The sequence below is a fragment of the Motacilla alba genome, chromosome 15 (assembly GCF_015832195.1).
Source record: "Motacilla alba alba isolate MOTALB_02 chromosome 15, Motacilla_alba_V1.0_pri, whole genome shotgun sequence".
NCBI classification, from domain to species: Eukaryota; Metazoa; Chordata; class Aves; order Passeriformes; family Motacillidae; genus Motacilla; species Motacilla alba.
In genome coordinates this window covers 6575472-6593504 of record NC_052030.1, presented here as the reverse complement: position 1 = coordinate 6593504, position 18033 = coordinate 6575472, and the positions used below count along the sequence as shown (strand labels likewise).

Below are 18033 nucleotides of genomic sequence, written 5' to 3'. Positions count from 1 at the left end.
TCACTCCTTTGTGGCCAGCTCAGTGGCTGTATTAATCAACACCAGGGGGGATAAGGTGAGGTTGTTAAGAAGAAGCACTTTCCCTTAAACTTTTATTTCAACCAGAAAGAAAGCATTTGGGAATTAATCCTTCAGCAGAAATGGTCTGGCTGCACCATGGTTTGATTATATAGTAAAGCAAAACAACATTTGAGGAAGATCAACAACAACATTAGTGGTTAATAACGCTGGGTCACACTTCAGAGTCTGTACTGAGTTTCTGACAGATGGAAAATGCTGAAGGTCATGTTTTGGTTGTTTCTTACATAATGAAAAGTAGCAAGGGGGGAAAGGGGAAGAATTTTAATCCCTCTGTTTTAGAGACTGTAAATTGCATCTTGCACAAGCAAGTCTCATGTCAGGCAGTTTTCCCAAACCAGTGTGCTGTGCCAATCCTACAGCCAGGTCTCATAAAAAAGGCCTGTCAGCAGGCATATTCAAAACTGTCTCTTGGCAAAGTTTGGAGCTGTGCTTCTCATCCAGCATTGGCTTTTCTCTGACACACCTCAGGCTGGAAAACCTGGAGAGCCTGGATATGGGTGGAAACTAAATGTACAAAAACAGATCTTAAACTCCTCTCCTACTGCAGGTGCGGTGTGTGCTGTGGTTTCAGCATCCCTGTGATGCACAGTCTGATTGTGAAGATCCAGGAAGTGGTGTGCTCTATACAAATTCCAGCCACATGGGTTGTGTGTGTGTTCACATCCCTGTTGTGAACAAATGCACAGGCTGAGGGACAGAGCAGGATGTTCAGAGCTACAGAATCTTGCGAGGGACAGAGCAGGATGTTCAGAGCTACAGAATCTTGCAGTGATGCTGATTTTTTGTGTTATAAGGGGTGCATGGGGATGGCTGAGAAGGTTTTAATCAGTGGACTCCTAAATTGCTATGTTTGGTCAGCTTTTTAGAAACTCCCCAGTATTTGTGAAAACCAAATGGGAGAAATAGCTGCTGGGCCTCAGATTGAAACCTTTGCTTTCTGGGTGGATTTGGTTTGAATTTTTCGTGCAGCTTGCTCACCTTGTCTCTACAGGAAAGCCCTGGAAGCGTAGGTGCTTGGGGTATTTCCAAACACAATCCATTTAAGCAAGTAATTTGTAGAGTTGAAATCCCCTCGGTCAGAGTTCTGTGTTCTGTTCTGCTGCCATTGGCAAGCAGCTGGCAGCTCCTGCTTTGAACAGACAGGCTTTGGCCTGCGAGGTAGGAGTTCCTTACAGGGCTGCCATGCAAACCAGCAGAGGCTCCTCCAAACCAGCCAGTGTTTGCTTCTGGCCCAGAAATGGAGAGACAGCAACTGAGCAGCCCAGAGCACAGGTGGAGGGTGCTGTCTTTATGAAAGATGGGTCAGTAAACAGGCAGCTGCTTTGGCATTCCCAGCTCAAAAGTAGCAGCCAACACTGCACTCCTGGACAATTCCTCCTTAACAAGTTGTGCACAAACACAGTGCTGACTAAACACTGCCACTGGGAAGTGGGAAGCTCTTACTGTGCCATCTCAGTTCTGCAGGGCTGACAGAAGTGCCAAACCAACCTTTAAATTATAGAGAGAAGTTTTGAAATGAGTAGTTGTATCAAGTAAGGTCTGTCTCTCTGAGAACATGTTCTGAGATTTAAACTATCTAATGGCAGAGACATGAAATTTGGGGTCATGTGAAAAAACAGTTTGTCCTACTTGTAGATAAGATGGAGTCACATTTATGGGTCTGCTTTAAGTCTGTAATCTTTACTACACTGACTTCCTTCCTTGAATTTTTTTTTTTCCTATTAATTCCCTCTGCCCTGCTTTTTCCCATCAATGCCCTAAGGGTCAACAAGGGTTTGCAGCCAGTAACTGGGTTCAGCTGCCATTATGAAGTGAAAAGTCTTTGGTGATGTTCAGCACTTCTTTCTGGTATTTGATTTCCCAAGCAGTGTGATTTTTTTGCTCCTTTCACAGAGCAAAAAAATGATGGAAGGCTGTGAAGTGCCACTGATTCCTGTCCCTTCCTTTAGAAAAGATACCTTTCAAGGAGTGCTGTGGTACCTGGCTGCATGACCTTTTGGCAGCTTAGATGGGCTTTTACATACTTCAGTTAAGGAAATTACTTCAGATCAGCAGAACTTCTTGGTGCATGTTTTGTTTTGCACAACAGTTGAAGCTGACTGGTATTCTGTGTTGGCATTTCAAAAGAAAAGGGTTTGATTCCATCCCCTCCCAAAGAAGGGGAGAGGATGGAATACTACCTTGAAGGGGGTTTTCCCCTCTTAATATTATTCCTAAATATTCATAGTGGTATTTAAAAGCTCTAATTCTTCTCTGTATAGTAGTGAGTGTTTTTATCCTTTTGTCAAGAGGAAAGGTGGAGTGACCCATTGAATTTACTGTGCATGTACCAACCCCCTGCTGTAACAAGGCAGGGACTGGCCTTTCCCATCTTGTGACCTGCTGGCAGTCAAGACTCAGACTAATATCCCCATGACATTTTTAGGACCATTTTCCAGTTTGCTTTTAAGGAGCCTGACTGGTGGGGCTTCCAGCCCTTTCTGTAAAAGCTCCATTAACAGCCTGGTAGTCCCTGTGCAGAAGCCACTTCTGGCAGCTTAAATTGCGTTGTCTGAATTCATCCCATTGCACCTGCCTTCCCTGCTCTGGAGGGAGAGGGACTACACTTGAGTTTTTCCCCTCAAAATAATTTGGGAAAGCTAAATTGTGCACTGCTGTGATCAGAAGCCATGCAGGTTCTTGCACTACCTTCCAAATCTCTCTCTCCGCTGGCAGTATTCCTCTGATGGCAAGGTTCCTGCTTGTCCCACAGCATCCATGTGGGCTTACCCAAGGCAGTCTCCTTGGGGGCGTGGAAACTAACCCTTCCCTCCCCATGTGTTTACATAACCTTGAATTCTCAACCTGACTAAAAGTGCAGGTTTTGTTCTGTTGTATGTAAAAGTTGTATAAATTAAAGCTGATGTAATAGTTTGACACTGTTTCTTAGCAAAAGTATGGAATTATTTCCATTAGCTTCTAATAAATAGCAAAAATGACACATTGTCGATTGAAGGGCAATTCAAGGTTAAGTTGTTGGCTGCTGTCTGTACAATATATTAAATCTAGGTCTTCGGGCCTGGTTATTGCATTGAGAATAGAGGCTGCAAAGCAAAGCTGTTGGTTTTTTGCTCTGCTGCTGAGTTTTTGCTTGAGCTAAGCTTCAGGTCAAAATTCCTCTGTGAAAACAAAAACACTGGGCTTCTGAGGGAGGGGCACAGATTTGCTAAGAGAAATGGCACAATTTTCCAAGGTTTAAAGCACTCCTAAGACTCTCTGAAACACTAGTGCTAAGCATGTTTGCAGATCAACCTGAAAGCAGCATGGGTGTTTGTCCCTAAGTTTGCTCATGCTAAAACCACAGCTGTGCAGCTGGACTGTGAGTCAGATACACGCAATTATGGGTAGCAGTCTGTGATTTATATTCTGGGTCTGTATCTTCTCCCATCTTGTAGATGCACATGACAGTAACTTACCTGTCAGTATACTGACAATCTTCTCCATCTGTTGTCTTCTTTTTTTGCACAGGAAAGAAGAATGGGGATTTGGACAGGAATTTTGATACACTTGATTTGCCTAAGCGGTCTGAAGCAGCAAAAGGTAATGCTAATGTTTGTGCTTTTGGAAATAACAAGTAGCTTGGGAGCTGGAGGCTCTTAAAGGGAGTTGAGACATGAGCATATCAGGCTGATCTCTTTCTTTTGTAGCCACTTAATTGAGATAATGGATATATCTGTGCATGCTGTTATCTAGTGTTGAATACTGGATATGAATTTTTATCTAAGACTGCTGAATTGGTGGAATCTCGTAGAACCCTGTCAGATTTGGTGTTAGGTGATTGTAACTCCAGAGAGGGGTGAGTGCAGGCTCTCCTCCTCTACAGCTCCATTTGCAACTCACTTGCACCACACCTGACTGTGAGGAGCTCTGAAATGTACTCGGTGAGAGTGCTTGGCACTAACCCTTTCTCTTCCCTGGCATCGCTGTCGTTCTTCAGCATTCTTTGGAATTGGGTGACAGCAGGGATTGGGGATTTTTGCCTTTACTGATAGTCTTCCCCTGAACTCAGTATTCCTCCCTGTCTGTAGTGAGCGGTACTTGTGGTTTCCTAAAATCTGGGAGGTTCACAGAAAAATTCTTCTGCATTGTGCTTCTGTATTTTAGCTCTGGAAGAAGTGGAATCTTTCACAATCTGCATTCCCTACTTGCATGCATGGTGCTTTTTTTAATTTGAGATTAGGAGGTGATTTGGGATTTTGTCAGAATTCTTAGAGCATTGGATGGTGTTCTGAGACTTGCACAGGTTTTGATTTGAAGTGTGTGCGATGTCTCTGCAAAGATCCAGCCATTGTCATGGCAACTGCTGCCGTGCCACCCTGTCAGCCTCACCTTAACGAGCTCTGAATACCCAGAACTACCTGAGTATTCCTCAGAAGAAAAATTTTAAACTCTTCCCACGTCACACAGAGAATTTTGGAGCTTATAAAGAGACAGTCTGACTCAGTGGAGAGATCCATGGACTTGGGCTACCTGAATTGTGCTCTTTTGGTGATCTTGGTCCAGTCCACTTATCTGAGCTTCAATTTCCTTGCTGTTAACTGAGATCAACTGAGGCCGTGTCTGAGATGCTTAGAGATGTGCTGGTAGTCAGTAATAGTGTAATAATTGTACATACATAGTACTGCACTCAAATTCACAGTGAAACTCTGATTCATGATACGCAAACTAATCCTAAGATGTAGATTAATCTAATCTATTTACAGACACCCTTTATAGTGGATGCTGTTTCTAGTCTCATGTCTAAACCCTGATTTTCATTTGGTGCATTATTGCACAAGATCTTCTGTATCTTGTGAAATAATGCAAGATACTAAAGAACCTCTCAGAAGCTGCAGTACCATCCTATTTAGAGAGCTGCAGGAAACTTCTACCCAGCCTTCACTGGCTGCCGTGAGTTCAGGCTGGGAGCTGATTACAGTGCAGGGCAAGGAGACACCTTTAGGATGTGGGAGAAGAAAGGGATGCAAAACATAGCAAAGGCTTCAGCGTTTGCATTCCTTTCTAAATGTGATTGGAATGGAGGTGCCACTAGAGGGAAAAGATGGAAATGAAGAAATCAATTTCTGCAAGGAAATGTACCTTGCATAGCTTTCTTTAAAATAAGATTAAAAGCTTTCATGTGGCTCTGTTAGTGGTAGAAGTGATGTGCAAATCTGATGGGAGATGGCTCTGTCTCTGAGCTTACACAGCTTGTTATCATATTCAATTGCTAGAAATCTCACACTTTTGAAGAGGTTGTTGATAATTTTGAGATACCCCCATTTAATCAAAGTCAAATAGATAACATATCTCATGATGTATAAGGTCAGGAACTTAATCCCACAGCATTTTGAAAGAAGCATTCTGACATGGAAAAGGGCATATTTTGAAAGTAACTATTGACTTGTGTGCTGAGAGTAAAGAAACCAAGACATTGATGCATTTTTGTTCACTTTTTTGCCGGTAGTTTCCTGCCAAGCATCTCATTTACTTGAGAGTTCCTGGATAGTAGAGGTTCTAACAAGGTTGCTGGAACTTTAAATTGTTCACTGAAATAAGGAAAATAAAATTGCAGTTTTGAAACCCTCAAGAACTCTGGTCAGATCTCTACTATGGAGTATAATTGACTCTGATGAGATCAGCTCTCAGCTGAGGCAGAACCTCGTTACCGAGATGGAAAAATCATGCAAGTTTTAATGATCAAAAGCACTCGGATTGAGTGACATGATGAAGTGCTATTTCAAAAATCAACAATTATAGATTAATCTCTTTCATGTATTATTAAAGCCATATTAAAGTCAGTTTTCAGCTGGAATCTTTGTGAGCAAATGAAACTGCAGTAATGAGATTTGTTCATTCAGTGCAGGAAATGAACATTGTGGTAGTTAACAAATATTGGGATGTAGTGTTGTTAAGTTTCCTGTAATCTTATAGTCAGCATCCATGGAGCTTATCTGATGTGTCTAAAGATGTGGTTTCAAGAAGGTGACATCATGGCTTCCCTTCAAGATACTCCTAGTTATAACCACTGAGCTTAACTGAGAGTATGCTTATGATCACTTGAAAAACCATGGGCTAGTAGCAGCATACTAGTTCAGACCTGTTTTCTATCAGTTCTGGGAACTTCATTTTAACTCCAAATTACTTTAATGGCAGGACTCTCTGCCTGTCCTGCAGCCAAACATCGTAAAACCTGAAACTTCTGTTGATTGCGGATGGGGACTGGCTAGTGTCTGTGCAGAGGTTTCTCAGTCCTTCAGATGTGTCCTGCTGGTACGACATCTTAGGAGCATCTTCATATCCTGAACAATCCAAAGGGTCCTGTGAGTTGTAACCTAGTTTAAATGCTAGTATTTCACTTTATCCCCCCTGGAATATGTTTGTTCTGGTGAGGAATGAATGAAGGAAGGCAGTTCTCTTTTTCAGAGTGATGAACTAGAGTCTCTTCCTGATGGTTCCTGGTTTTTTAATGGGAATCAGGTTCTGCTGCAGCACATGATTTGAGCAGCCCTGAAACCATTTCTAAGCCTTTAATAATTTTATGTGCTAGGCATTCTGGCAGGGGAAAGCTTCTAGTTCAGGGTTGTTATCTGTGGTAAACTGGATAATGTCAGACTGGACAACTTGCAGTGCTTTCAGAAGCTGTCTCATCTGATATTAAAAAATTATTGTATATGCCCTGGCAGTGTCCAGAGTACTCCTGTCCTCATGAGGAAAGATTGTGAGAGAGAAGCTTCTTGTTTCCTCTTTGTTGAAAGGAGCATATTTTTTTTCCTGACAGTCAAAGAGAGAGAGCATAAATTTTGGGGGAAAGTGATATAAGCTTGCATAGAGAAGGGAACAGCACTGACAAGAAATTATGAATGCTGTTCTCAGAACCTTGCTAAATTTAGGACTTTCAAAAATTACTGCTTCTGTTGGGGGGGGGAAGTCTTACTGAAATCCCTTCTCCAGTCTAAAGTAGGTCAGTGATAGTGGTGCTGGCTGCCTCCTCTGCAGTGTGTTCTCTTCTGCACTACCACAGCGCTGATTTCTCCTGTGTACACATTAAATACATAGCATAGTACAACTCCTGTGCTTTGTTCACAGAGTCCTTCACTTCTGAGCAGGAATAGTGGCAGGAGGCTCAGGCACTGGGGGAAGATGAGGATTAATCATATCTGTGCAGGGGAAGGCAGCGTCTCAGGTGGCACTACCTCTGCAAGAAGGTTTTCTGATCTGAATCGGGATTGATGTGTGTCAGCCCCCCAAATACGTTACAGGGGTTACCACATTTAATCCTCCTGCGTAAAGGTGGTGGACTGTCCACCTCTGTTCCTCAGTGCTGGAGTATGGGAGGAGAAAGTCCAGAAGAGCAGAACAGTTTTTTTGATGTGGAATCAGCATTAGGTTATTCCTAATTAAATCCAGACCTCTGTGCTGTCTGGTTTAAGCAAATCTCACAGCTTGTTGTTTATGTGCGCGTACGTCTGAGGGCAGAACAGTGGCTGCTCTGTGGAGCTTTGGGTGTTGAAGTTCAGCTCTCATTTCAGTTTATCTCATTAGGGAGGTGAAAATCTTCAGCCATAATGAGACATGCAGGTAGATTTCAGCCTGGTGGATGAGCTACCCCATCTTCTCCTTGAAAGCAGTTATAAGGTTGCTTATTAATTTCTCTTTTTTCTTCTTGATTACTAAAGTTTAATTCCATTTTAATGGGAACTAAGTTTAGGATAAAGTTGTGCTGAAATACTGAACTAGTGTTAAAAATGCTTGTAATTGAAGAAGTCTATTTTGTTGCAGTGGGGACAACAAAGACAAACTGAATTTATCTGAAAGCTCAGCTTTGTGCGTACACTTACCCTGGTCAGCAGCGTATGTAGGCAGGGAATGAGATTTTGGATGAACTTGTCAGCAGGTGAATTTCTTCTTCTCCATTATCTGAAATTCTCAGTCACTTTCCACGTAGCCTCATGCTGATGATAGATTTTCTATTCCAGAAGGCGAGTGTTTAAATTCCCTTATAAATCTTTGTATTACTGCTCCAGGAAATTAGACTTCCTGGCACTGTCAGGGTAATGACTTTAACTTAGTAGATTACAAAAGTGCCAGCAATTTGTCTTCAGCTAAAGGCAACATGTAGTAGAAGGAGAGAAAAACTTCACTTTACTCTGGGTTTAGTTTGTAATTAAGATTGGCTGCAGTTTGCATTTCACTGCTGCTTTAATTTGCTTTCTTTAAATCTTGACAAGTTGACTCAAGCACTCACCTGCCCTTTCCAGCTCCCTTCCATCATTAATTTTGATTGTCGTATTGTGAATAAGTGAGTAGAGCTGATTGATTAATGGCACCATCCACACCCCTCCTGTGCCTGCTGCTGGAAATTCAGGGACTGGGAAGATCTCCTCTGTGAGAGCAAGTAACATGTTCTTGTATTAACATCTTTTGAGCATTTCATGCACATTTTTGAGAATTCTGATCAGAATTATTAATTATCTCTTATTTCTGTTGCTTTCCTAAGCTGAGCATTCATTTTGGTCCCATGTGTTGTTCATGATTTGCAAAGCAGTGAAAGGTTTCTCATCTGTCTTCCAGTGCTTTGAGTCAGAGAAAATTTATTGCCTTGAATAGGAAAATTCCCATATGGAACCTGCTCTTGCCAAACTTTCTCTAATCTGGTACCTTTAAATTCCCATTCTTTTTCCCTATATTTTCAAGGAATTCAGAGCAGGCACCTGTGGATTTTTCCTTTCTTGTGCACACAGTCTTTCCATAGCTGACTGTTAATTGTTTTGGAATCCTCTGCCTTTTTTGTCATAATCCTCTCTGATTCTTATGTTCAGTGTTCTTGTTTGTTCAGAGCTCGTGGACATGTGCATGAATTGCTTCCTGGCCTGCTGAGCTGTGCTCTACAGGTGAAAACTTTTTTGTCATTTTTATCAATCTGTTAAATTTAAATATGTAGAACATAAATTGTAAGTTTAAGGTTGAAACTGAAGGCTTTGAAAAATCCAAGTGGGAGGATACAGTTGAAATGTGAATTAGACGTCCAGGAGTATTCTTCTGTCTCTGCCACTAATTCTTTTCACTTGGTAATACAATTTTATCCTACAATATTCTTACTTTGGAGACTGCCAGGAAAAAATATTTTTCTGGGAGAAATACTAAGTGATATGACTGAAACCCTGTACAGTAACTGTGTACAGCAGTGCTGCTGAGACTCGCAGCTCTGCTGTGTGGAGTTCAGTTATTCCACAAAATGATGTGAGATGAATTTGAGACCATTACAGGACCAGCTCTGGTGTTATCTGTCTGCTCAGGAATGTGAAGAATAGTTTTGGCTTTGCGTCCTGGTAATTGCTGCCGTGTTTGTCAAAGTGTTGCGCTCTGGCTTCAGGGAACGCCTTGACATTGCAGCCCTGAGCTGTTTCCAGTCCCTTGCTTTGTCCATAGGGACATCCAGGCAGAAACTGTGTTTACAGATAAGACAGGCTAGATTCCTGGTAGGGGTGAAATGGCATCTGTGGAACAGAAAAGCTCTTGCTGCTGAGTAAGGGAAAGCACAATGTCTGTGTGAGTTGGCTATGCTGTGAATGGCCCAGGTGAGAGATTGTGTCAGGAAGATTTGAGTTGAGGACTTAAAATAGTTTTGTTACATGGAGGATAAAGAACCAATGTAACCTGGAGAAGAAATTTCAACTGTTATATTTAAATGCCACTAACACCTCCCCACCCCCAGCATGGACACTTCATAGTATGAATGTCTTTCAGGTTTAGGTCATGAAACTTTGAAGTTGAAGCTCAGGGACCAGTGGGAAACACCTGCTGGGGCAGAGAGGCAGGAGAAGCAGTTGTAATGATACAAGAATTCCATTCAGCTCTGTATTCATAGAAGCTGAAATTCTTTGTGAAGTCATAAGATGGTGGTTCTTGTCCATCTCTGTTTGGCTCAGCTATAATTTGTTTGCCTGTGGAACTCCTGATTTTTCCTTTGTCTTCTACCTCTGTCTTAACAGCTAGAGGTCACATGCAAGATGAGTTAAGACAACTGCTTTGTTTCTGAATAATTTCAGACTTTTCCTTCTGAATGAGAAAAAGCTGACTTACTTCTAGGATACTTTGGTTATGTTGGAAATAGTGAATCAACATCAACAGCTATTCCTCTTCTTTGTCCTTCTTTTGCATTCTCAAATGGTTAGTCTCCCTTAGCACATGGGGGGAAAAGCTGGCAGTTGGAGGCAAGGTTCTCCTTCCCCACCTTTAGGTCGTTTCACCTGTGGCTCTCATCGGACTATAAAAAGACTCCAGTAGTCAGCTTCCAGCTCCTTCTTGCCTGAGGTTGACACCCAGGAATATAGATCTATTATAATAACTAGCAGTATCTTCACGAGACAGGAATCCCAGGTGGTAAATTCCTTTTTCAACTTGATGTGAGTTTGTGGCCAACTTAAGTGCACAGAAAATGAGATTTAGGCATTTCAAACAGGAAGAGCCTATATGTACTTGCATAATAAAGTAGCCTATGAAAAACTGAACAGCAGGAGCTGCACTAGAGCACATGCTAATTACAGCAGCTAATAAGGAGATGGAGTGATCTGGAGCTTCAGCTAAAGACAGAACTGGAAGGAGAAGAGTCTGATTTTCCCAGTCCAACCTTGCTGCTGACTTTCTAAGTAGCCTTAGGCAAGTTAATAGCATTCAGTTGCTGGGGTTGTAGTGAATCTGTTCATGAAGAGTCTTCTATTTCCTCTGCCTTCACTAGAAGAATAACTTCACTAAAATAATAGCTCGAACAATTACTTTGACTAAAATAATTAGTGTTTTCACTGCTGCTGTGATAACCAATGCAAATGGAGTGTATGTGGTATATTTGTAAAACCAGCAAAATTCTGGTGAATTATGCTGTAGCCCAGCTGTTGCTAGCAATACAGTGATCTAAAAATTAAATAAAAGCATAATTTAATTTAAAGGTGAATGGTAGAGGTGTGCCCTGGTCAGATACTGTGGGAATGGACTGAGGCATTCATGTTACAGAGAGAATTTTGCAAGTATGTAATTCTGTGAATTGCTTTGCACTCTTAATATGCGTATTGCACTTACTGTGTTTTTTTTATGGAGAAGTTCAACTGCATTATTTATGATGCTTTTTATGGAAAGGTGTATACATAAACCAAAGCACAACTGGAAACCTTGGTAAGTTTTACTGCCCAGCTGCATTTACTTCAGTTATAGCAGTGCGTGCTCTCTGGCAATGTAGCATCTTAACTCTTCAGCCACTGATTGGACTTCCATGTCATTTCTACTTGGCTAGTATTTCTGATGAAGAATACTTCATGTTGGAAAGCTATAGTTGCCAGTCATGTGTTTTTAATTTTCACAGCTTTTCCTGTACTGTTGGTCCTGCTGAGAATGGGAAATTGTCTACCCTCCCCACATTTTAGGTTGTCTGTATGTTTTTGCATGACCCATTTAGCATTTCTATTCTACAAGCAATTCTAATTGTTACTCTAAAATAGAATGCTTGTTTTTACAGAGCATAGCTCATTATACAGATGCTGCTCCAGGACTGTTTATAAAATGAGAATGTGCCAAGAAAGCCTGCCAGGAATAAAAGCAGGAGTTGATAGGAAGGTGCTTATGCCTCATAACTGTAGCTGCCCCAGTCTTGGGGCTCAGTCACTGCAGTGAAAGACTCACTCCATCCACCAATCCATCACTATTGCATTATGTCAGCTTTTGCTATGCCACTTAGTTTCAGTTAAGAAACAATAACAATGAAATCTCCCTTTTAGCATAAGCGTAAAAAATGAGATGATCCTTTGAAGAGGGGTGCGAATCCGAAAGTTGTCCTGGTTGCCCAGCCAGTATCGCCAGGAAGCTCAGGGAAGAGGAACTCAGCTTCTGTCAGAATTCAGAGATGAAATTTCATGTCAAAATCAATTACAAAAACCTTGTTGGACGAAGTTACAGTTGTCTCTGGTGTCCATCAAAAGTACCGCAGCAAAGTTGTGCTGACGAAGCTGCTTGACAAGTTAAGAGAACTGCAGAAAGTTTCAGAACAGCTGAGGCAGAAAGATGGTGTGATGTTGATTTAAATCCCTTTCCAGATTTCCAGAAGTAGTGTGAGCAGAAGCAAAGGAGGTAGTTACAGCTCCAGGTGAATGTTCTGAAGGCTGTGCTTTAGGAGTAGCCGGAATGTGGATTTCTGAGAGCCCGAGGTGACTCGGTGCTTTCAGAACTCAGCACTAGACAGACATCACTCGAGTCTCACTGAAAGCATCTGTCCCATCTGGTATCCTTCTGCCCATAGAAATGGAGGCTAATGCCACATAATTGGGCATTGGAGGAAGTTTTGAAGGGTTCTTTATATCATTGAAGGATTTCAAGACCCGACTGAACAAAAGCATAATATAATAGCTTGGTCTAATTTTGGCATTGAGCCTGCTTTGAGCAGGAAGCTGGCCCAGTTGACCTCCCATGTTCCCTTTCAGCCTGGTTGTTCTGTGTGACTCTCATTAACTGATTACAGAGTCAGCCAGGAAAAGTATGTCTACATAAAACCAGCACATTTTTCCAAAACAATCCACAGCTGGTGGATTAGGTGACTCAGATGAGAAGAATGAGAAAGTCCATTTGCCCATGGAACCTGAGAAAGGACCATATATACAAAATTGAGTCTATCAGGTTGCACCTCAAGATATGGCTTGTTTCAAAGAAAAATATATTTTTACTTATAATACATACTTTACTGGTGCCAGCACAATAAACCATGGAATTCTCAGAACACTTGATAATCAGCCTGTGAGGATCTGCTTAGAACAACTCATGTTGGGGGAGAGAAAGGGGAATGAAAATCAGAGAGTTGTGTGATTCTGAAATAATTGCGAATTGTACTTTTGGAATTAGTTCAGAGATCAGGCAAGGAGACCTTCCTTACAGTGCAGCCAAGACAGGGAGGTACATGCAGTTTTTTCCACTTTTGCTTGAACAGTATTATAGATAATGGAGAGCTTTAATCATAGAGTTAATCTGGAAATTAAAACAAACTGGAATGTCAAATAACCTGGGCATTTTAAATTGCAGAAGCCACTGATGCTCATTAGTTGGGCTGAAGCTGCCATCGTGTTTTGCAGAAGAGCAAATAAAGAGAATCAAAAAATTAAAATTTCTGGTTTTGCAGCATTAATTTCCAGTGAGTGTACCTGCACAGCTGCTGCAGCCCCATTATCTGACTCATTACTTTGTAAACCACTGTGAGATATCTTGAATGTGAAAGCTGCTGTGTAAAGCCATATTTATTTCTGTAACCCCAAGTGCTCTGCACAGGCTTAAAAGCTCCCCCCCTTCTCCACCATGACAGGGGAATTACAGGACTTAATGTGCCATACACCTCTAACTGTGGATGGAAGAAAAATGACCTTGAACTGAGAGGCAGGCATTTTACATGGTAAAGCAGTCACTTAAATTTACCTGTCAGCTAGAAGCAGGGGGAACCTTACCTCTGCATGGTTTAGAAAGCAATGTCAATCCAACTGCTGGTTGCTCTGAACCCACTGAGAGCTTGATTGCTGACCCAGGCATTTCCAGATGATCAGTGAGAATGTTGATCAGTATGTGGTAGAAAGGAGAGTGTTTTTATTTCAGCCTCACAGACCATTAGTTTCAGCCCTGAATTTTCTGTGTCTTGATGACAGGGAAAATTGGAAGTCCGTAATAGCATGAAATGTTACTTGTCTGTGCAGGAATAGACCCTGGTTCAGGCAGATGTGGAAGGAGGCAATGTGGAGAGCAGTCCTTGCACCTCGTGCCCAGTTCATTCGTGTTTTGCACACCTTGCCATCTCTTTACTAAAAATCCTTGCTTTAGTTGGAGATGTCTAGAGCAACTTTGTGGGGTTTTTTACCAGTAGCCTCAGTAAAGAGTAAGTACCAGCACACTGTGACAGTCCACTTGAGCAGGCCAGCTCGAGATTAAAGCAAGACTGAACTCATGTGGGGAGGGAAAGAGGGTACCACTGCTGAAGTGAGTTATGCAGTTAAAGGGCATTTCAGTGGCACAGCTGGGAACAGAGATGAGATTTCCTGATTACTCAAGCAGTATCTTCCTAGCTTGCTCATGCTAGCAAACCCACTCCATTTAGAGGTGTCAGTTCTTCTTGTCCCTCTCTTACAAAGCCAGGAAGAACATTTAATCTAATGACTTTTGTTTTGAGACTTCTAAAATCACAACCAGCAAATCTGCAATCACAATTGAGCATATAATTGCATCTTATCCTGCTGAGAGCTTAAAAATAATGAGCAAGAAAAACATCTCCAAAGACTCATTCAGAGTGTGAGGGGGCAAAAGGAAGGGCTAGAGAAAGGATCTGCCTTACCTGGAGTGTCCCCAATGACCTTTAAACACTTAGGAAATTGGAAGGCTTCGTTCCTTGAAGATGCAGGTTTCCCACTTCCCTTTTGGGGCTACTTTTCACATTGAGTAATGAAACAAGAGAGCACACAAGGCAACCTGCAGATGTGTGAGAGAAGAGAGAAGTGGGAAGAATGACTGAGGTGTTGTGTTCTTGGCAGTGTGTTCAGAATTTCTCAAGGAATGAGAAACTGGGGGAGTGTCAGGAGCATGAGACCTAATCCCATTTAGTCAATTACACGAGTGCTGCACCCGGGAGAGTATTTCAGGTTAGTGATAGTGTCCAAAATGTAAGACTTGGGAAATGCACGTGTGACTTGGATTTGGGCAGTTTTGCAAGGTTTTGCTTAACAGTTAAATTCTAACAAGCACGTCCCTTCCAAATCCAACATCCCTGTTTGCTGAAAACACTGCTGAGATTAAACCCATGGACAGTAAACTGTATTGGCAGTTTACTGGGTGGCTGGATCCTATTTTCCCTAAAACACTGAAAAATTGCTGCCAGTTGTTTCACTGAAGTCTGGAGACCTATTTCTAGATCAATCTCTGGACTCATATGGCCCATGAAAAGCCATCATGGCATTCATAACATTGCCTTACATGGAGAAACGGGTATAGGCCCTAATAGGATGGAAATTTCTATACTCCTGAGGAAGTATCTCTCCTTATTTACATTTATACTGACCTTTTAGAGTTTTCTATAGGCATGAACAACCTCCACAGTAAAGGTCAGCTTCTGCTTAGAATCTTTTACATGGGTAATTTTAAGCTCAATTTTTAATTGCATAGTATTACCATAAGAAAGCTGCATTGAAATTGAAAACACTCCTAGACAAAGTGGCTGTTGGGTTGGGATCTTTTCACTGTTTTAAAGGCGATGAAGTGTTTCAAAGAAGCTGTCAGAGTTGCTTTGTGGTAGTGGCTGCTGTGGCTTTGTTGTAGAATTTCTCATATGATCTTCTGCTGCTTTACGAATGCAGGACATTGCTTTAGGGTGGTGAATATGGGGCAGGCTGCAGTTGGATGCTGTGTAATGCTCTCCTTCGCCTCTTGAAAAATGTCTCCGTGCTCCCTTTATTCATTGCAGCAAAGTATCTCATTCATTGCTACACACTAGGGCCCCAGTCTTTTCCTTTTCTTTTTAATTTGCAAATAGATTTATTTGTGGTTGTATTGTGTGTGTGTGTTTAGTCAGGTAAGACTTCAGGGAGCTACTTCTCTCCAGATCATACTGTCTTACAATTTAGTCCAACTTTTAAGTTTTACAGCAAGATCTGTGTTTCTAGGAAATCTATTATTCTGTAGGCAGAGCTGGTTTTGTGTCAGTTCTGCCTGTGATTATCCAATATCCAGGCAGTGCACCGAACAGCAGGCAGGTTTACATTTAATAGAAACTTCCCTGGTTTTCCAGAAAGCTGCAGAGAATGGCTGGCAGGAAGAAGGAGAGTACCTGTTCACTCAGTACTTTGATGTGGTATGTTCCAGTGTGTCCCAATTTAAATGAGGGAGGAGCAGCAGCATCTTCTCTTGTCTCTCATCATCTGTAATCCCTGCCTGGATACAGTGCTTTGAGGATGAGTGCAGAATCTCTGTTCTTTGAGGCATTAATGTTTCTAGCTTACACTGAAATCCATGAGAATTAAGTACCCAAATATGGTACCTTTAAAAAGCTGGGCTGCAAGGTCCATTTTTTTATTAGAGAAGTTAAGGAAAACCTTTTGTGCGGCTTCCACTCTGGCCTGACATTCATTTGACATTGAAAACATCAAATTCTTTTTCTCGGATGCTTGGGAGATACTTGCCTGACAGCAGCACAGTGACTGTAATTGAGACAGATTAGAGGCACTGGGCTGCCTTTGGGTGCATGAGGCAGCTTTCATGAAATGGAGAGAGAAATTGAAACACGCTTTTGACTTTGGAAGCTGGAGCAGGAACTAATTAGCAATTTCAGGACACAAACAGGATTGGAGGAAATGTTTGGCTTGGCGTATAATAAATTATTTATTAACATGGGGGAGTCTTTCCATATGTCAGTTGCTTATAAAATGCTTATAAAGGCAAGATTGCAGGACTTTGCATTTAATGAGCCAAGCAGGCTTCAGTCCCAGTGATTAGGACCCACTGACCTTTCAATTTTGCAGGCTGAGACTGGACCTGGTAGCCTCTGCTCAGCTTGGATTCTGCTAAGCTTCCCCCAAAAAGATTAGTTGTTTATATCCAAATATTTCCTTCTTACTAGGATGTATTTTGAGATGTTTGATGTTTCTGTGAGGGTATATCCACTGGAGAATAGAAAAATTTATTCTGCCTTATTTGAGGAATTCAAGCTGTGGAGTTCTGCAGCTCTTCACTGCCTTAAGCAGACGATCCTCTAACAAGCAGCTGAATTGATATGAATAACCAAATACCTGTGTAATGGCTTATGACCATTTATGAGACTTCATATAAAAATCATGATGAGCAGTGGAAGTATGAGAGGACTCAGTGAAGCACGAGTACGCCAGAAAGAAGCTTCAGTTTGGCTTCTAAGCATATTTCAGTGTGCATGAGCTCTGGAAGATTTGGGGTTTTTTCTTGACGTTGTTTTTCCCTCGGCATTGAAGATAAAACCCAGACATGCTGCAAAGGGGAGAACCTGACAGGTGCCAGCCCGGGTGGAAATGCTGTCAGTCGATCCTTGTCTGTCGCAGCTCCAGCTCTGATCCACCCAAGCGCTTGTCAGGACCATGTGGGCTTTCCAACCCGAGCAGGAGGTCCCTCAGCAGCAGGAATGTTTTGAAGCACAGTCAGTGGAAACCCCCTAAGTCCCACATCTGACAAAGTAATCCTGTTTCTGTAAATTCCTGAGTGATGGACGATTTGGGTTTGCCTTGCTGGTTGGTTTTAGGTCATCCCAGTGTGTGACAGCGCAGAAGGGCTGACCACAGAACGTGCTGTGGGTCCTCCCACACCTCGGCTCCCCACAGACCTGGTGGAAGCAGCATCTGTGGAGGTCTGGAGGAGTGTGGCTGCTGTGTCCAGGGAAAGCACTGGTTACTACTGCAGCCACCCTGAGCCCAGCCTGGCTCCAGGACTGCGGCCACTCCTTCCCTTGGCTGCTGGCTCTGCAGAACCACCTCACACCTCTGCACTCTGAGTTTTGCTCCTGCCTGGTGCTGGACTCCACAGCTGTGCACTGCAGAGCCTTGCGGCCTCTCCTCCAGTCCACAGCCCCTCACAAGCTTTGGTCTACTGGGCTTCTGTTGTGATCAGTCTCTCATATGGGAGGGGAGGGCACTTGGTGGGACTGTACCTCGCCCCATGATCCAGCACGTTTCATACACCATCGTGAAGACAGGAAAGAAGATACTTAGAGGTCTGCAAGGTAAGAAAGCATTTTCTGTTTTTTCTACCTTTCTTGCATAGCTCAATACTTAATGTCTAAGGGTGTGTGGATATTCAACTAAATGTGCATTACCGTGTAGGGTTTTTTATTTTGTCATGCAGCTGTCTGCTGGAGTGTTTCTTCCCTTTGCTGTGCTCCTCTCCTTGCTGGCATTTTATGGC

General features: G+C 42.4%; 1 protein-coding gene across 11 annotated transcripts in view; it reads left to right on the top strand.

Moving 5' to 3' along the window:
* The window catches only part of ARVCF (ARVCF delta catenin family member), a 249190-nt gene that overhangs the window by 202172 nt on the left and 28985 nt on the right, over positions 1–18033 (top strand). For all 11 annotated transcript variants that reach the window (XM_038151904.1, XM_038151906.1, XM_038151908.1 and 8 more), the window contains one exon: positions 3589–3660. In XM_038151904.1, coding sequence (XP_038007832.1) covers positions 3589–3660 — 72 coding nt within the window. The remainder of the gene's footprint in view (positions 1–3588; positions 3661–18033) is intronic.